This window comes from Scylla paramamosain, chromosome 40, assembly GCF_035594125.1.
Source record: "Scylla paramamosain isolate STU-SP2022 chromosome 40, ASM3559412v1, whole genome shotgun sequence".
Taxonomy (NCBI): Eukaryota; Metazoa; Arthropoda; class Malacostraca; order Decapoda; family Portunidae; genus Scylla; species Scylla paramamosain.
The window spans coordinates 12,664,104-12,685,002 of record NC_087190.1 but is presented as its reverse complement, the minus strand read 5'-3'; the positions used below and the strand labels follow the sequence as shown (position 1 = coordinate 12,685,002).

Genomic DNA, 20,899 nt, shown 5'->3' with positions numbered 1-20,899 from the left:
TTCGTTTTTTTCATATTATCTTGGTTCTTTTTCCTTTCTTTTCTTGTTTTTTTTGGTCTTTTTATTTTATTTTATTTTTCTTTTCCTGTTTTTCTTCATTAGTCTTTTTTTTTCTTTCCTTATTTTCCTTGTATATTATTTCTTATTTCTCTCTCTCTCTCTCTCTCTCTCTCTCTCTCTCTCTCTCTCTCTCTCTCTCTCTCTCTCTCTCTCTCTCCCCTATAATTTACGATTTCCACGCACACACACACACACACACACACACACACACACACACACACACACACACACACACACACACACACACACACACACACACACACAGTAACCTTTCAAAATATTATTATATGTACAAATTTACTACTAAAAGCAAAAAAAAAAAGTTTGGTTTTATTCAGGCATAAAAAATTTTCTCCTGCAATCTTAAGTCTTCGTTTATTTCATTTGTTTTGTTGTTTAATTTTTCATTGTTTTTTTTTTTTCTGTATTGCTGCTTCTAAAAGGCTGTAGAGGAAGTTACTGGCATTTTCAAGGGAGTTTTCATGGCTGTAAACTTTTAAAAGGCTGTATTGGAAGTTACTGGGGTTCTCAAAGGCGTTTTCATGATTCCACTGATATTTAAACAAGCATTCCTCACTCGTTACAGGCTGTTGAGGGTGTTGTAAGGGTGTTTTTCGTGGTTCTAGTCGTAATTCAACAAGTATTCTCCATTTTTAACAGGCATAGGGGGAAATGATCAGGGTTTTCAAGGGTGTTTTGGTGATTCTGCACTTTTAACAGGGCCTAATGAAAGTTATCAGGGTTTTCAAGGGTGTTTTTTCGTGATTCTGCACTTCTAACAGGGCCTAATGAAAGTTATCAGGGTTTTCAAGGGAGTTTTTGTGATTATACTGATAGTTAAACAAGTATTCTGTACCGGAAATCAAAAAGAAAAACAAGAAAGCATGCCTGTTTATGTGTGTGGCCTTTGAAAACACTCGTGGTGGGAGAACAAAGCATTTCAAAACACAGGCACGTGACAAAATTTTCTGCGATGTTGAAAAAAAAAAAAGGACTTCTGTTTTTCTTTTATTTTTGCATGAAAGAATATGGACATTGTTATTTTTATTATTATTATTATCTTTTTGTTTTCTTTTCTTTTATTGAGAGGAAAGAATGTGATGAATAGTAAAAGAAAATGTGAAAGTATATTATTATTATTATTACTATTATTATTATTATGCATTCGTGACAAGTTTGATTGAGAGAGAGAGAGAGAGAGAGAGAGAGAGAGAGAGAGAGAGAGAGAGAGAGAGAGAGAGAGAGAGAGATCCACTTTGCTCTCAATCTTCCAGTCTCATCAATGCCTTTCACTCTCTCTCTCTCTCTCTCTCTCTCTCTCTCTCTCTCTCTCTCTCTCTCTCTCTCTCTCTCTCTCTCTCTCTCTCTCTCTCTATTATCTTCTTTCTTCTCTCACTCCTTTTTTTCTTCTGCAATGTCATTTCTACACTCTCTCTCTCTCTCTCTCTCTCTCTCTCTCTCTCTCTCTCTCTCTCTCTCTCTCTCTCTCTCTCTCTCTCTCTCTCTCTCTCTCTCTCTTTGATGTATTCCCTCATATGAGTCAGAGAGAGAGAGAGAGAGAGAGAGAGAGAGAGAGAGAGAGAGAGAGAGAGAGAGAGAGAGAGAGAGAGAGAGAGAGAGAGAGAGAGAATATTTCTATTACCACACTAATCACTATCATCTTTTTTCTTTTCTCCATTATCACCCCCTGTCATTATTCTTGCCATCACCACACACACACACACACACACACACACACACAGGTAAAAAAAAAAAACAATAACAACTACAACAACAACAATAACAAAGGCAATTAAGAGACAAAGAAGAACAAGAACAAAAATAAACAAGGTAGGTATGAAATGCACACACACACACACACACACACACACACACACACACACACACACACACACACACACACACACACACACACACACACACGGTTAAAAGAGAGCATCATTGTTATTCATGGTACCTACACACCTTTCCAGACCTGACCTAACACACCTCAAGGCCAAACTTGCATTCACTCACCCTAGAATGCACGCAACACACTCGAAACACACCCTGGCACATTTAAACACACCCTGGCACATTTAAACACACCCTGACACACTGAAACACACCCTGACACACTAGAACACACACTGGCACCCTTCCATACACAATAAAAGACCAGAAGACACATTGAAATATACACAACATGTTTTCTTATACTTAATATACAAGATAGACACACTGACAGTAAATATGCATAATCTTCTTTCTCTACTCTTCCTCTTTATCATGTCTTCCTGCATGCACTGTCTTTCTTCAGCTCCTTTCTATTATTTTTCGTATAATTTCTGTTTTCTTCTTCCTCTTTCTCTCAGTCATACAGGAGGGAAAGGAAATATATGTTTTTTTTCTATTATTTTCTTCCTTTTTCTCTCATTCGTACATATAGAAAAACGTAAAAATTGTCCTTGTTCTTTCCTGTTTTCTCTCTCTCTCTCTCTCTCAGTTTTCTCTCAGACATAAATTGAGAAAAGGAATTATGTTTAGTTTTTTTCTTATTTGTCTCGTCTTTCTTTCATTCGTACATACAGAAAACGTAAGTATCTTGCTTATTCTTCTATCTTTTCTCTATCTCTCAATTTTCTCCCAGGCGTAAACAGGGAAAAAGGAATTATACGTAATTTTTTTTTTCCTTTTAATTCTTTCTCTCACTCGTACACACAAAACATAAAAATCTTGCTTATTCTTTCCTCTCTCCCTTTCCTTCGATCTTTCCTTGAACACAAACAGAGGAGGGGAAATATGTTTAGAATGTCCTTCCTTCCTTTTCTCATTGCAAGGAAACATTTAAGGTAAAATCTTGTTCATTCTTTTTTCTTTCTCTATTATTAAACTGTCTGTCAGGTTCACACAGGAGAAACTGAACAAGTAAATTTTCTTTCCTTCTTTCCTCTTTCTCTTCGGGTTGACCAGAGGGAGACGAGAAGACAGGAAAGACAAGGTAGCAGGGACATTATCAAGCATTTGTAGTGATGAATAAATGAATGAATGAATGAATGAATAAGTAAATGGACAGTAGTGTATTTTATTGTTGTTTCTTTGGTTCTTATTAACAAATTTTAAGTATTGGTTATTTTTTATTTATTTGTTTATTTATTTTTATTTTTAGTTGCTTTTTTTCAGTTTTTATCTAATTTTCGTGTGTTTTTTCATATTTTTTTCATTGTTTTCTTTGCTTTTCATGTACTTTCTTTTATTTTTCTTTACCCTTCATCTACTCTTCATTATTTCATTATTAATTTCCTTATTTTTCCTCGCTTTTCATCTACTTTTCATCTACTTCTAATCTACTTTTTTTCATTACTTATCACAACTATGCATCTTTCCTCCACCACCACCACCACCACCACCACCACCATCATTATCATTCACTTTCCATTACTTTCCATCATCATATCCTCCACTTTCTCCACTACACTCACCACTCACATCTTTCCATTTCTCTTGCGGGAAAACTGCCTTGCAAGTTCCCCCATCCCCTAAAAACATCTAGACAGGTTCTCTGCATCTTTTTTTCCCACCTCTCAAGTATTTCCTGACCAGTGAACCAGTACCTTTGCAAGTTTCCCCTACCCCCACCCCAAGAGCCTCTAAACACCTTTCCTCGTTTTTTTTTTTTTTTCCACTTCTGGTACTAAAATTTCCATAAGTCAATAATCGAGTATTTTTCTCCCTGTATCTGCTACATTTAGCTTAATTTGCTATATTAATAGTTAAATGTTTGATGACAGGATCGTAAAAAGCAAGGAAAATTTACAAAACTGTCGGGAAAATGAGGGAGAGGGAAGGAAAGGTAGGAAAAGTCAGGAATGAAGGAAAGGAGGAAAGAAGGAAAAGGAAGGAAGAAGAGGAGAGGAAAGGAAGGAACAGGAATAAAGAAAAAAGAAGAAACAAAAAAGGGAGGAAAAGATGAAATGAAGGAAGGAAGGAAGGAAGGAAGAAAGGAAGGGAGAAGAGAGGAAAGGGAGAAAAAGCAAGGAGTAAAGGAAAGAAGAGAAACAAAGGGAGGAAAGAAGGAAAGGAAGGAAGGAAGGAAGGAAGGAAGGAAGGAAGGAAAGAAGGAAAGAAGGAAGGAAGGAGAGGTGAGGAGAGGAGAGGAAAGGAGAGAAGAGAGGAAAGGGAAGAAAATTAAGTAACACAACAACGAAAGAGAGAGAAAGAGAGAAACAAAAGAAGGAAAGAGAAAAAAAAAGAAAGAAGGAAGGAAGGAAGGAGAGGAAGCAGAGAAGGAGAAGAAAATGAACAGAACCAAAACTCTATCAAATGAAATGAAAAAAAAAAAAACAAAAATGAGATGAAGAACAGCTACGGTGTGACTGCTTAGAAAAAAAAAAAAAACTCAGAACATTTTTATTTGATGATTCTCGTGATAAATACATAACAAATTTCTATGCAGCTTAAAAAAAAAAAAGCCATACAAATACCATACATGCATTTGTGTATGTCTATGTATGTATGGGAATGAGGGGCAGACATAACTTGAAAGAGAGGTGGAACTAAAAAAAAAAAAAGAGACAGGGAGAGAGAGAAAAAAAAATGAAAAGAATAGAAAAAAAGGAGAAGAAGGAAACAGGAAGGAAAAAAAGAAGGAAAAAAACACAAGACAATATTGTAGGTTGGGTGACACTGAAAATTAACCTTCCTTTCTTCACTTTTCGTAGATAATACACACCCTGACACACTAGAAACACTGAAACACACCCTAACACACCCTGACACACTAAAACACACCCTAACAAGCTGAACACACCCTAACACACTAAAACACACCCTGACAAGCTGAACACACCCTAACACACTATAAATAACTGGTGTAAACAATTTTATTCTTTCTTACCTCTTCCCTTTCTTTAATTTATGTTCCTCTTCCTTATTTATTCCTCCACTCCTTCCTTTCTAGTCTTTCTTCATGTATAATTAATAAAGATTAATTTAAAGAGAGAGCGAGAGAAAGAGAGACAGGGAGAGAGGGAGAGAGCGGTTTGAATTTACGTGTCCATGCTTTGGTTCCGTCAGCTGACTCGCCTCAGAGAAAACGGATGACGCTGCGAGATTTTAAAGGGTGACTCTTGTAATGTTTTTGATTTATTTATTTTTATTCATTTTATTTTTTCATTTATTATTTTTTTTATTCTGTTATTATAGGTTTTGTGCTTGTTTATCTTTATTTATTTTTTCATATGTTTATTTGTTGATTTTTTTATTTGTGGTTAAGAGAGAAAGAAAGAAGGAAAGAAAGAAAGAAAGAAATGAGAAGAAAGAGAGAGAGAGAGAGAGAGAGAGAGAGAGAGAGAGAGAGAGAGAGAGAGAGAGAGAGAGAGAGAGAGAGATTAGTAACCGGTTTCTTTCACTAGACAAGTAGCACAAGAAAAAAAAAGAAAAAAGAAAAAGGAGAAATGAAAGAAAAAAAGATGAACAGAATGATGAAAAGCGTAAAGATAAATAGAAAAATTTGTTTCTTTATGACTACTCTCTCTCTGTCTCTCTCTCTCTCTCTCTCTCTCTCTCTCTCTCTCTCTCTCTCTCTCTCTCTCTCTCTCTCTCTCTCTCTCTTTTGTAATACCTGTGCTAATTAACTTCACGGTCACTTCACACCTGGTACAATTTCACTAATTAATGCCAAAAGTTTTCTTCCTAAATACTTCAGTAATAAAAGATTGTAGCTTCCTTTTCTTTTTTTTCTTTTTTTTTTCTTTTTTTGGGGTGGGGAGTTGGGGGGGTAGTTCAGGTGTATTTAATTTGCTTTGTCTCTCTCTCTCTCTCTCTCTCTCTCTCTCTCTCTCTCTCTCTCTCTCTCTCTCATAAATAAATAAAAAGTGTCAATAATATTAAGCTTTTCTCTCTTCCAAATGCAAGAAATAAGCTTTTTCCTTATCGTAGTATTAAATTCAAGCTTCCTCTCTTCTGGTAACTTAAAATACTTAAAACATCTTAATAAACGCTAGCCTAGCTTTAAAACTCTTAATTTAAGCCTTTTTTTTCGGCCTTATAACTGTATTTAAGCTTTCTCCTTCCTTCCACAAACTTAAAATACTCAAAACAACATTAAAACAGACTCAAAACACCTACAAACACTTAGAACTGCCTTCAAACACTAAAAAAAAACAGATTCTCACCTCGTATCCGGAAGCCTCGGTCAAAATATTCAGTGAAGGATGGTCTGACCAGAGAAGCGATCAGTATTGAAGGAATTTTCTGCATTTCCTTCACCTCCAGGTCTCCCTCCTTCACTGCCCCTCCTTCAGGCATCCCTAAGGCTCCTTCACCTCCCTCCGTGTGGTATCCTAAGCCCTCCTCCCTGTAATATTGGGAGAAATGTTAGTCTTAGGATCTCAAGTCTTCTTACGCCCTCTCTTCTTCCCTAGGGACTGAAAAAGTGCGGGAAATTTGAATGTTTATGAGTGCATTGGTGTGTGTGTGTGTGTGTGTGTGTGTGTGTGTGTGTGTGTGTGTTATTGCTAATTATCTCTCTCTCTCTCTCTCTCTCTCTCTCTCTCTCTCTCTCTCTCTCTCTCTCTCTCTCTCTCTCTCTCTCTCTCTCTCTCTCTCTCTCTCTCTCTCTCTCTCTCATTGCGTTTTATTTCTCTTGTTTCTCTTTCTCCTGCTCTTTTCCTCCTCTTCATACTTTCCTTTCTTTCTTTCTTTCTTTCTTTCTTTCTGTTCCTCTTCTCCTTCTTCCTATTTTTTTTTTTCCTATGACAATCAAATGAACACAATCAAGCTAACTTCTTTCTTCGTATTATTATTATTATTGTTACTATTATTATTATTATTATTATTATTATTATTATTATTATTATTATTATTATTATTATTGTTACCATCACCATTATTATTATTGTTATTTCTTTCATTTTCTCACAGGTGACTTGCAGAGAGAGAGAGAGAGAGAGAGAGAGAGAGAGAGAGAGAGAGAGAGAGAGAGAGAGAGAGAGAAGCAGGAATGAAAAAAAAAATACTGATAAAACTTTCTATCTCTCTTACAACACACCATTGCAAACTCCATTTTATGACTCACCATTATGCAAGTCTTATTAGCTAACCGTGTGTGTGTGTGTGTGTGTGTGTGTGTGTGTGTGTGTGTGTGTGTGTGTCTTATTTTTTTTATTTTTAATCAGGTTTTCTATTACAAAATTACTATGTGTACATTAAATTGCATACGATAATGATTTTGAAAGTTGCATGCCCTCACATTCTCTCTCTCTCTCTCTCTCTCTCTCTCTCTCTCTCTCTCTCTCTCTCTCTCTCTCTCTCTCTCTCTCTCTCTCTCTCTCTCTCTCTCTCTCTCTATTGAAGGGTCCATATTCTCGCATTTTTTTTTGTTTATTTATTTATTTATTTATTTTATTTTTTTTTATATTTACTGCAATAAAAGCTGGGTAATAATTGTACTGCTATATTTAAAAACGGCCTGATCTCATTTTTGTATTTATTTCTGGTGGACTGAAACGGAAAGAGCTGAAATATTGATACGTTGATGCAGTTCTCTATTTATTTATTTATTTATTTTATTTACTTATTTATTTATTTATTTATTTTATTTTATTTTTTTATTTCTGATGTATTACAACGAGAGATGACTTGACGAGATGTATTTTTCTAATTATCCTTGTTTTTTTTTTTTCTCCTTTCATGAATTTGTAAGGCAATGCAAAATATATCTAAAGAGAGAGAAAAAAAAATAAATAAATAAAAATAACAACAATAATAACAGTAAAATTTGAAAGGTGCACTTCCTCTTTAAATTTTTTGGTGAATAAACAACAACAACAACAACAACAACAACAACAACAACAACAACAACAACAACAACAACAACAACAAACAACAACAGAAAATTTCAAAACACTTCGTCTTTTGTACCTTATAACCTGAGGAGGAGGAGGAGGAGGAAGAAGAAGAAGAAGAAAAAAAAAAAAAAAAAAAAAAGAAGAAGAAGAAGAAGACCAGGTGACCTCCCCTCCCCCTGCCCCTAGACACACACACCTTTTTGCACCTGTAATAATCTGGGTTAAGGCAAGACCAATATGCAAACACACATACCTCTATTTTTCCCCCAGTGATCTTTACTCATATGCAACACAGCCTTCCCACACACTACACTCCTGAACACATCCTCTCTCTCTCTCTCTCTCCCTCTGTGCATTCCAGATCCTCTTGTTCCTGTGCTATGAAGCTCTCCAGGGTTACATCTGAAGCTTCTAAGGGTGTAGCGAAGGTTACTGGGGTTCTCAAGGGTGTTTTCATAGTTCTAGTGAGTTTAAAGGAAGGTTCTGTAATTTCAATTGGTTCTGGTGGAAGGTATTGTGGTTGTTAAGGTGCCTCTGTGGCTGTATTCATAACTTAAGAGGTTCTATTGGAGGTTATTGGGGTTTTCAAGGGTGTTTTCGTGAATGAATTTTTCGTGGTCTTTTAAGGGGTTTAGTGGAAGTTACTGGGGTTTTCAAGGCGTGTGCATGAAGTTACTGGGGTTTTCAAGGCGTGTGCATGAAGTTACTGGGGTTTTCAAGGCGTGTGCATGAAGTTACTGGGGTTTTCAAGGTGTGTGCATGAAGTTACTGGGGTTTTCAAGGTCTTTGCATGAAGTTACTTGGGTTTTCAAGGTGTTTGCATGAAGTTACTGGGGTTTTCAAGGCGTGTGCATGAAGTTACTGGGGTTTTCAAGGCGTGTGCATGAAGTTACTGGGGTTTTCAAGGTGTTTCTCTAAAATAATTGGTGTTTTCAAGGCGTTTCTACAAAGTTACTGGTGTTTCAAGGCGTTTCTATAAATTTATTGGTGTTTCAAGGCGTTCCTATAAATTTACTGGTGTTTCAAGGCGTTTCTATAAAGTTACTGGTGTTTCAAGGCGTTTCTATAAAGTTATCGGGTTTTTCAAGGCGTTTTCAAGGGTGCAATAACAGTTCAACAAGGTATACACACTTTTAACACGCTCTCGTGGGGATGATTAAATCTTTCAAGGATGTCTTCATAATTCTAGAGAGAGCTTAAACAAGATACCAACCCTTTATTACCTCCACCTCCTCCTCCTCCTCCTCCTCCATCACCACCAACACCTCATCACGCACGCACGCACGCACAGGACAGGTGATAAGGAAGACAGTTAATGTATAAGCAGGAAAGAACAAGTGAATAGTCACGATGCCTTGACCACACTGGCCTAGATAAACACGAAGGAATGGAGGAGAAAAGGAGAAGGAATGAGATGATGAAATAAAGGGGGAACAGGGAAAAGCGAAAAGAAAAAGAGAGATCAGAGAAAAAGAATAGGAAAAAGAGAGAAGAGAAAGAAAAATGAAAAGGAAAAGAGAAAAAGAAAAGGTATAAAAGGAAAAAAAGAAAGGGGAAAAGAGAAAGAAGAAAAGGAAAAGGAAATAAGGAAGATATTGCCCAATAAATGCGAAGGAAGAAACGAAAAAAGGGGAAAAAAGAAATAGAAAACACGGAAAGGGGAAAAGAAGGAGAAAGCAAACACAAAGGAAGAAAACGAAAAGCAGAAAAGAAAGAAAACAAAAACAAAACAAACAAACAAACATGAACTAAACAACGAAAAAAACAAACAAACAAATAAACAAAACAAACAAACAAAAAGAAACAGAAAACAGGAAACAAAACAAAAAAAAGTAAAAAAAAAAAAAAAAATTCTCCCACAGGCTCCTCAAGGTCACCAAACGGATATCGTGACACGCGGAACTTGCTCACTTGAAAGAGACACCAGCATCCTTAACCTTTCCTGCAACACTTTCACCGCAACATTGATTCCTCCCTCATCATCTGCAGCTTTTTCACGCTCTTCATCTTGGCCCTGGAGTCTCTTAGATATTGCTGTGGCCCCTCGTAATTGTGGGAGGGCAGTTAATTGGGCAGTTAGTTTTGTTCTTTTTTCTATTGGTTTGTTGGTGGAAAGGAGTGTTATTTAGCTCTGATCGCTTCCTTGGTTTTGGTGAAGTAAACTGAGAAAGAATGTGGTTTATATTTTGTATTCTTATTTGTTTGTTTTGTTTGTTTGTTTGTTTGTTTGTTTGTTTTGTAGCCAAGAAAAGACGGAAATCAACTCCATTTTGTCTTTCTCAGATGTTTATTTTCTTGTGCAGGCTTTGTGCAGGTTTTGAGAAGATCGTTGTTTTCCTTTTATTTTTCTTTGATTTTTTTTTTCCTAGTTTCCTAAATTGTCTCGTGGTTGACAAAAGACTAAACTCATTTCCTTTCCTCTTTTTCTTTATGCATTAATTTTCGTTCCTCTGTATCTTAGAGGAGACAAAATTAACGTAATTTTCTCTCTTTTACACACCAGTCGTTGCTCCACAGTGCCTTAACCCTTTCACAACTAGATATTATTCTTCCCACAATGCCTTACAGCTTCTCAAACACACCTGTACCAAATCATGTGCAATATTCATGTAGAAAACACAATATTAACCCTTTATCGTTTCTTTACTTGCAAACTTTACCTCTCTACTGTTCATTGCTACCTACACACGACCATGGCTGCAATTAAACTTTGAAAAAATAACCTATTTTTCTCCTTTTTTAGGCAATGTTGTGATACAGTGAGTTTTTTTAATACTTTTGTAATCTAGGAATAAAATGCAACCAACGTGTTTTTCTTTCTCTTTTTCTGGTATTCGACTTTGCCTACAGTCTTTTAAATAGCTTTGTTAAATAGAAAGATTGAAGTAAAACTCCTTTCTCTCGCTGTTTTCTTTCTCGTTTTACTGTGTGTCTAGGTAATCTTTTTTTTATTTATTTGTCTGTTTATTTATTTATTTATTTATTTATTTATTTATTTATTTTGTTAGTGTTTTCATTATTTTTTTTAAACGAGACTAAAACTCCATTCTCTCTCTTTACTCTCGTTTTGTTTTTTTTGTCTCCATGTAACCTTTTCTTTCTTTCTTTCGTTCTTTATTTATTTATTTATTTATTCCCTTATTTGTTTATTTTTTGTTAGTATTTTCATTAATTAATTTTTTTAAACTAAACTAAAACTCCATTCTCTCTCTCTTTACTATCTCGTTTTTTTTTGTCGCTGTAATCTTTTCTTTATTTCCTTATTTATTTATTTATTTCCTTATTTGTTCATTTAGTTTGTTCGTATTTTCATTAAATTAAATTTCTAAAGCTAAACTAAAACTCCATTCTCTCTTTTCTCTCTTATTTTACTGTGTCCATGAAACCTTTTCTTTCTCTCTTTTTTTATTCATTTATTCAATCATGTTAACATTTCCCATTAATTAAATTCTTACAACTACTGTGTATCTATACGAACCTTCTAACTTATCTATTCATCCACCTGGTTATCTTATTAATTTCCTTATTGCTCTTACATCTTTTTTTTTCCCACGGTACCTAAAGGCTTACAGGGACCCTCATATCTAGAAAACAGTTAAGACTTGACGCACGCAGCTGCCCCCAAGTCGCCAGGCCAGCCCAGAGGGGAGGCAAACAGGTCCGCTTCGTCCCTCGCCCGTCTCCTCGTTACTGGAAGCAGCCAGACGCGAGATGCACAACGAGAGAACAAGGGACATTTTGTTGGTGATATATGCACGGGGTAACGCCTTCATTATCATAAGCCACTGGTAAACTGGGGAAATTAAGTAGGAATGCTTACAAAAAAGGAAAATTAATTGCGTGTTTACAAAAAGGGTACGTGTTTTGTGCTGTTGGTGGGTCTGGTGTTTGAAAAGGGGGAAGACTGTTAATTTGTCAAGGAATGAGTAAAGGAATATTAACTAGGGGTGTTTACGAAAGGAAAATTAATTGGTGTTTGTAATAAGTGGAGGCCGTGCACTGTGGGGGTGGGTCTGGTGTTTGAAAAGGAGAAAAACTGTTAATTTGTCACGGAATTGATAAATATTAACTAGGTGTTTACGAAAGGGTTACGTGCATTGTGGGAAATATTCTTGGATTTGAAGGGGAAAAAACTGCTAACTTGTCATGATAAAAGGGGAAAGTAACTGCAATGTTTACAAAAAGGGGTACCTGCATTGTGGGTGGGTCTGGTGTTTAGAAAAAGTGGAAAAAACTGTTAATTTTGTCACGGAATGAAGATAAGGAAATTATCTACGCCATATTTACGAAAGGAAAAAAATTAAATGGAAAAAAAAAAGGAGTACGAGAATTGTGGAAAAATATATTGATGCTTCACACGGAAAAATAGTTAACTTGTCACGGGAAACTAAAAAGTATAAGGAATCAAATGAGGAATGTTACAGAAAATGGATGAATTCTTGGAAGGCATGTTGGTGTCTGAGACGGCAAAAACTGTTAACTCGCCACCCCGCCGGGAACTTAACTACACTGTGTACCAGAGAAGATACAAGCAGTCCCGGAAATACGTTGGGATTTAAACAGCAAGAAAAAAAGGGTAGACAGACAACTTGTCATGATAAAGCAGAAGAAAAACAAGGAAAAATACTGAGATCTGAAATGAAAGAAGAACAAGACAATGGAAATAAAAGAAAAGTAATTAAAATAGATAAACAATTAAACAAGAACCACAGAACAACTAAAATAGAAAACAAAAATCTGAAAACAAATAAAAAAAACAATAAAATAAGCAAATAAACAGAACAAACATGGCGTGACGGGGTACAGAGGGGAAGGAGGAAGAAGAGGAGGATGAGGAGGAGGGGAGAGGCAGGCGTGAGGGGGTAGAGGGGGAGAGGGGCAAGGCTGGGAGAGTGTGACGTGCGACTGGACACCCCGCAATCACATGGCTTAGTTACGAGTCTTGCAAAGTAAAACATGTGTGTGTGTGTGTGTGTGTGTGTGTGTGTGTGTGTGTGTGTGTGTGTGTGTGTGTGTGTATGTGTGTGTGTGTGTGTGTGTGTGTGTGTGTAATATCTGTTTCTTTTATTTGATTGGTTAAGAAGGACTAAAACTGATTAAAAGCTTGTAATTTCCTTCTCTCCTCTCTCTCTCTCTCTCTCCTCTCTCTCTCTCTCTCTCTCTCTCTCTCTCTCTATCCACCTATCTATCTATCTATTTCATCCACCTGTCTCCTTATCTATCTATCTATCTATCTATCCATTTACTCTTCCTTTCTCTCTCTCCCCATCCCATCACACACACACACACACACACACACACACACAGTGAATCACCTTGTCATGTCACTCCTTCCCTTCTAAACACACACACACACGCACACACACACGCACACTTGTTGTTGACTGAGCGGGGGCGGGGTGAAGGGTGGCGTGGAAAGTGACATGACTGGCTGGGTGTGGCGCGGAGGAGAGACTGGGAGAAGAAATCATGAGAAAAAAAAGAAGAAGAAGAAAAATATATATGATAAAAAAAAAAAAATCGGACAGGGAAGTAACAGTGCAGGTTCTCTAAGTGTCGCTGCGTGTGTGTCATAGAAAGCAGTTAGGTAATAATTGAGTGAAAGTGTTGGTAACGGCAAGGAACCTAAACGGGAGCTGGCTATATACGGGTTGTGTTAAGGAACGTTACAACACAGGAAAATAAAAAGAATGAACACGCATACACACACACACATACACATAGAGAGAGAGAGAGACAGGACAAATAAACATAGATAGATAAATGAAGTGAAAGAAATGAAAGAAAAAGGTTAGCTAGGAAAGAAAATTAAATAGAAGAAAGGAGACGAAAGAAAGAGAGAGAGAAAAAAACAGGAAAAAAAAGTGAAATAGAAGAATAATAGATAGCTAAACTTTAAACAAGCGCCACGTGTGTCTCTAGGGAGGAAAGTACTGGAAAGAACAGCTGATTCAGGGAAATTAGAGCAGAAGGAGGGACCACAAGGGAAAACTGTAAATAAAGACAGACTGCTTTAGGGAAGAGGGGAAAAAAAGACAGTTATTTTATGGTAGAGTAAACGAGTTAGTGGTTTATGAAGGACAATAAATAAATAAATAAATAGATAGATAAGTACATAAATAAATAAAAAAAGTGAATTAGGGAAGGACAAAAAAGAGGAAAAAATAAAAAAAAGGGAAAATAAAGACAGTTAATTTAGGGAAAGACAAAAATATAGTCGTTTTAAAGGAAAGGCAAACGAATACATAACTTAGGAAGCACACAAATAAATAAATAAATAAATAAATAAATAGATAAATAAATAAAATAAAAGTTGTTTTTGTGAAGGGCAAAAACAAAATAATAAGTGTTTTCAAAAGGACAAAAAGTAAATAAATAAATAAATAAATAAATAAATAAATAAATAAATAAGGACACAGGAAGATTAAACCATGAAGGAAAATGAAAATAAAGACTAATTTCTTAAAGACGATAAGGACACTGAAAAAAAAAAAAAACACAAGGCAGGACACAAAATAAATAAATAAATAAATAAAAACAGATACACAACATAAATGAATAGAATAAATAGAGAAAAAAAATGAAGTGAAACCGAGACTGGAAAAATCAAATGAAAAATCAAAATGAAGGAAAAAAAAAAGAGAAAAAAAAAAGAAAATGGAAAAAGAAAAAGAATGGAAAGTATGATAGAAATTATTATTATTTTTTTTTTTAAAGACTCTTGTTCTGAGGAAGGCAAAAGTGAACAGGAAATTGTGAACAGGAAATGAAATGAGAGAGAAGTGAAATAAATAATAATATCACCTTCGTTTTTCATTTATTTTTTTTTTTTCCAAACTTGCCTAAAGAAAAAAAAAAAGAAGTAAAAGTCTCGGAAAATGTAATATGATGAATGGTGAAGCAAAGGAAAAAAGTAAAATAAAAGTAAAGATTAAATAAATAAAAAAAAGTAATAGTAATAATAAAAAAAATAAAAAAAATATATATTGAAATTGGAATTACAGAGTGTATGTCTTCATGGAGGAGGAGGAGGAGGAGGAGGAGGAAGAGGAGGAGGAGGAGGAGGAGGAGGAGGAGGAGGAAGAGCAAACAGGAAACAACTTTAAAAGGAAAAATACAATTACATATGAAAAAAAATTGAATGTAAATGTTTAAAAATATAAAAATATAAAAATTGAACATATTGAGCAAGAGAGAGAGAGAGAGGAGAGAGAGAGAGAGAGAGAGAAGAGAGAGAGAGAGAGAGAGAGGGAGAGGAGAGAGAGAGAGAGTAGTATATCTAACTCATTAAGACCTGAAAGACAACTTTTTAATAAGGTCACGGATGTTTTATTTAGTATGTACCTCTCTCTCTCTCTCTCTCTCTCTCCTCTCTCTCTCTCTCCTCTCTCTCTCTCTCTCTCTCTCTCTCTCTCTCTCTCACATCAGTTTTTTTTTTTTTTATTATTTGTGTGTGCGTGTCTGTGTGTGCGTGTGTGTGCATGTGTGTGTGTGTGCATGTGTGTGTGCGTGTGTGTGTGTGTGTGTGTGTGTATGTGTGTGTATGATTGCATCAACACAAATGTCAGGTCACTTTTATTTATCTATTGTTTGGGCTCTACAGGCTGGCGAGGAGTTGTTGGGGCAGTACGAGCAGGAGGAGGAGGAGGAGGAGGAGGAGGAGGGAGGAAGATAAATGGTAGGTGAAGGGAGAAAGAACAAGAACACAAGGGTTGGTGTAGGAAGCCACCAGGCCTACACGTGGCAGTCCCTGTATAAAACACATCTGCCTATTTCCACCTGTCATCCATCCATCCATACATTTCCACCTGTCATCCACCAATCCATACATTTCCACCTGTCATCCACCCATCCATACATTTCCATCTGTCATCCCCATCCATACATTTCCACCAGTCATCCACCCATCCATACATTTCACCTGTCATCCCATCCATACATTTCCACCTGTCATCCCCATCCATACATTTCCACCTACCATAATCATCCATACATTTCCACCTGTCATCCCCATCCATACATTTCCACCTGTCATCCACCCATCCATACATTTCCACCTGTCATCCCCATCCATACATTTCCACCTGTCATCCCCATCCATACATTTCCACCTGTCATCCACCCAATCCATACATTTCCACCTGTCATCCACCCATCCATACATTTCCACCTGTCATCCCCATCCATACATTTCCACCTGTCATCCACCAATCCATACATTTCCACCTGTCATCCACCCATCCATACATTTCCACCTGTCATCCACCCATCCATACATTTCCACCTGTCATCCCAATCCATACATTTCCACCTACCATAACCATCCATACATTTGTCTGACCTTCTAATACAACTTGATTCCTGAGTCTGTTCCATTCATCCACCACTCTATTTGAGAACCAGTTTCTTGCTGCCTCTTTCTAAATGTAACTTTGCATAAATCTATCTAATCTGTTAGGCCTCCATATTGACTCACCGCTAAACTAATTATTCTGTGTCCTCCATTCATCCACCACTCTATATAAAAACCAGTTCCTTCATTATCTCCTCTTTTAAAATACGACTTTTATCAAGCTTGAATCATTTTTTGTCCTGTCCTGATTAGTGGCCCTGAGTACTTTGCTTATGTCACCCTTGTTATGTCCCCTGTATCACTTAAAGACTCCCATCAGATCCTATTTTAATCTTCTGGTCCTATACTGATTACTGACCCTGAGAATTTTGCTTACGTCACCCTTGTTATGTCCCCTGTATCACTTAAAGACTCCCATCAGATCCCATTTTAATCTTCTGGTCCTATACTGATTACTGACCCTGAGAATTTTGCTACGTCACCCTTGTTATGTCCCCTGTATCACTTAAAGACTCCCATCAGATCCTATTTTAATCTTCTGGTCCTACCCTGATTACTGACCCTGAGTACTTTGCTTACGTCACCCTTGTTATGTCCCCTGTACCACTTAAGGACCTTCCATCAGACACCCTCTTCACCTTCTACCCTGATTACTGACCCTGAGAATTTTGCTTACGTCACCCTTGTTATGTCCCCTGTACCACTTAAATACCTCCACCAGATCTAGTTTTAATTTACACCTCTCTAAGGTATATTAATTTAAAAACTTTCAACCCTTTTTTTCGTAATGATTGTTTCTCATCCCTTCCATCTTTTTAGTTATTCTTTGGTGGGGGTCAGTGTGGTTCTCAGAGGCGTGTTGGTGTTAATAGTAGTGTCATAAGGATGCTACGTTATTTAACTGGCTCTAGTTGAAGTTATTAGGGTTCTCAATGTTTTCGTGATGCTAATGATAGTTTAATTATTAACCTAACCTAACTATGCTAACGTAATCCTAAACCTAACCTAACCGAGCTTAACCTATCCTTACCTAATCTATCCTAACCTAACCACCTAACCCATCCTAACCTAACCTAACCTAATCTATTCTAATTTATCACCACCTAACCCATCCTAACCTAACCTAACCTAAACTAACCTAACCTTATATAATCCAACGTAATTAAACATAAAAAAACAAAACAAAGAGAAGAAAATAATAAATCTTTTACATTTGGTCTTGGTTTATTATTAACACTATATTTTTATTTTATTTACAGGAGCAAAAAAAAAAAAGAAAAAAATCAAGAACACTATAATTTCAAAACAGACCAAGGAATGTTCGGATACAAATACAGAGAAATGGACACTGTAATAAAGAGAACACATTTCTGTACCACAAAATACAGAAGAACAAAAAAAAAACAGAAAAATAATAATAATAATAATAATAATAATAATAATAATAATAATAATAATAATAATAATAAAGGTCACATATACATTTTTTCCTAAACCTTTATTTTTCAAGGGGAGACTAAAAGACTTTAAACTTAAAAAGAAAACGGAGGAAATTACTTTTTTTTTAATGGGGAAACGTGAATAATTTGTCCATCTGTCCATTTTTCTGGTATTGGTGTGTTGGCTTGTGTTGCGCTACATGAGACTGCACGTGTGGTGGATGTGGTGGTGTGGTGGGAGGAGCAGGGCGGGCAGGCAGGGGAGGGGTAGTGGAGGTGCAGGAGTAGGGGAGGCACAGAAAGAGATAGTGAAAACAGTACAGATTTACTTTGCATAATACACATTTGATAAATACAAATGTACAGGGATAATTGTCTTGAGGGATGGAGGAGGAGGAGGAGGAGGAGGAGGAGGAGGAGGAGGAGGAGGAGGAGGAGGAGGAGGAGGAGGAGGAGGAAGTGGTGGGTGTGGGGGACAAGCGTGGGTGTGGGGGGGTGTGGGGTGTAGGAAAAGACCAAGAGGTGTTTAAGAACCTTTACAAAACATCACACGCTCTGAGGGGCACGAGGGGGAGGGGGCGAGGGGGCGGGAGGGGCAGGGGGCAGCTTAGCCGCGGCCACGGTTGCCCGCGAAGTCGTCGACGCCGGTATCGTAGTAGTCGTCGTAGTAGTCCGGCTCGTTGGGGTCGCAGGGGTTGCCGGACACGTAGGGGAAGGACAGCAGCTTGCCGGTCTCCTTCTCCACGTAGCCGTACACGCCGCGCACCACGCAGTCGTGGCCGGCGAGTCTCGTTCTTGAAGCTGCCGTCGCTGCCGATGTAGCCCCAGGACAGCGTGCCGTCAGGGTTCTGGTTGTTCCACGACTTGAGGATGCGGATCTCAGGCTCCTTGCGCCCGCGGAAGTCCTCCTCGCCCTGCGTCAGGCTGAAGTCTGTGTCCACGGCGGAGAAGGATGGGCGCCTCACCGGGGGAGGGGCGGGACGGGGCGGAGGTGGGGCGCGCTGGACTGGGGGAGGCGGGGGGCCACCGGACAGGGGGGTAGGCTCGATGTCCACATAGTCGAGGTCCTGCGGGCGCGGGCGCGGGCGCACCACGCGCACGGGGAGGGGCTGCCCACTGTTGGCCACAGGGCGTGGGCCCGGCACAGGGCGACCGGGCGGCCTGCGCAGCTCCTGGGTGAGCACCACGCCCACCACCACCACCAGCACCAGCTGTGGACGAGAGGCATCAGTGAGCGGGCGCCACGCAACGCATGGATGTACAGAACACACACACACACACAAACACACACACACACATACACACACACACACACACACACACAGCGCTTCCCTCAGCACACGCTCCTTACCAAGAGGGCGTACGCCCCAACCATCAGCACCACCTGCAGGCCGCCGCAGCCGCGCCGCTTGGGCTTCTCCTTGGGCAGGGGCGGTAGGGGCCTGCGAGCCAGGGGCGGCCCCGGGGGCTGGGAGTCAATCACCAGGGCGGGGCGCAGGTCCGTGACTGGCAGCGGCGAAGAGCGGGAGGAGGAGTGGGGCGTGGAGCGCGGCGAGGAGCGGGGCGAGGAGCGGGGCAGGGAGTGGGGCAGGGAGCTGCCGTGGGAGCGGGACGGCGAAGCACACAGGGGCTGGCACCCGTGGGCGGGCGGCGGCGGGGGCGGCGGCGGCGGGGGCGGGGTGACCAGCGACACCCCATGGAACTTGCGGTACAGGAAGGACACATTCTTCCTGAAGCTGCTGGTGAGGGCCGCCCCGCTCCCCCCCGGGGCTGCCGCTGCGCAGGGGGTGCGTGCGCTTGAGCTCCTCAGCGGGGATGGGCGCGTGGAATGTGGCAGTGGTGGCAGCCGGCGGCGTCCTGCAAGGACATCGCCTGCCGCCGCAACCCGGCTAGCGCGCTGCCACGTGCGCGCGGCCGCCCATGTCACGCCGCGCCAGACGCTCACGCCCGCCGGCGTCCCTCGGAGCCAGTCAGGCGCGCAGTCCGCCACGCGACACTGGGGCAGCGGCGCCGCGACCTTCCTGCCGCACTGTTCCTGCCAATGAGCCGCTGAGTGATGCGCGCTTCCGGTCACGCACGCCTGCAGCAACGCGGAGCACGGCCTGGGGATTCCTGTGTGTGCTGCCGGGGTGCTAACAGCCGCTGGGGGCGCTGCTGGGGAGAGCACACCTGGGAGTGAGCACCGGGGGGCGGGGCGAGGCAAGGGAGAGATGAAGCCGCGACGCAACACCACGACACCACACACCACGACACCACAGCACCACCACACACCACCACCACCACCACCACCACCACCACGACACACAACTCTACACGCGAAGTAAAACAAGAAGACAAACCCACTCCCTTCCCTTCTCCTTCCCTCCCCCCCTACAAGACCCCCCCCTCAGTCACGCACCACCACCACCACGACAACGCTGCTCAACGACACCTCAACAACACCCACGATAACCCCCGCCCCCCGCCCCCCCCACATGAGACAATTACCGCCTCCACTCAGCCTTGTCGCCTCTCACGAGACAAACAAGATGGCGGAAGTTGGCTAATAACGGAAAAGGTCACCTGTTTTCGAAAAGTTATCCTATTTTTTTCGTTTTCTTTTTCTTAGATTTCTATTTAAAGTTATGAATAATTTGACCTTATGGAAAATGCAAGGTTGTTTTATTTGTTTTATTTCAATAGAAGAGATTAAAGTAGTAGCAGTAGTAGTAGTAGTAGTAGTAGTAGTGGTAGTAGTAGTAGTAGTAGTAGTAGTAGTAGTAGTAGTAGGAGTAGTAGAAAGAAAAGGAGAAAGAGGAGAAGGAGAAGAAAGAGGAGAAAAAAAGTTGTAATAATAATAATAATAATAATAATAATAATAATAATAATAATAATAATAATAATAATAATAATAATAAGTGACTAAGCAACCTATCAAAATTACGAAAGAAATAAGCAATATATTTTTTTTTCTTATGGGAAATTCAAAAGTTCATGGGGAAAGCAACTGTATGTATGTATGTATGTATGTATGTATGTATGTACGTGTGTGTGTGTGTGTGTGTGTGTGTGTGTGTGTGTGTGTGTGTGTGTGTGTGTGTGTGTGTGTGTGTGTGTGTGTGTGCATTGAAAGGTTGCCGTGAAGGTGAAAATGCAGGAATAATGACAAATAGAAACTCTCTCTCTCTCTCTCTCTCTCTCTCTCTCTCTCTCTCTCTCTCTCTCTCTCTCTCTCTCTC

The 20,899-nt window shown here is 39.4% G+C and overlaps 1 protein-coding gene across 1 annotated transcript in view; it reads right to left on the bottom strand.

Annotated features, from left to right (window-relative positions):
- Positions 1-17,520: 17,520 nt before the first annotated feature.
- Positions 17,521-20,899, bottom strand: part of LOC135092644 (WAS/WASL-interacting protein family member 3-like) — a 49,436-nt gene continuing 46,057 nt past the window's right edge. Inside the window, exons 5-6 of the mRNA XM_063991246.1 lie at positions 19,033-19,832; positions 17,521-18,892 (exon numbers count right to left, since the gene is read on the bottom strand). Coding sequence (XP_063847316.1) covers positions 18,218-18,892; positions 19,033-19,832 — 1,475 coding nt within the window. The 3' untranslated portion in view covers positions 17,521-18,217. The remainder of the gene's footprint in view (positions 18,893-19,032; positions 19,833-20,899) is intronic.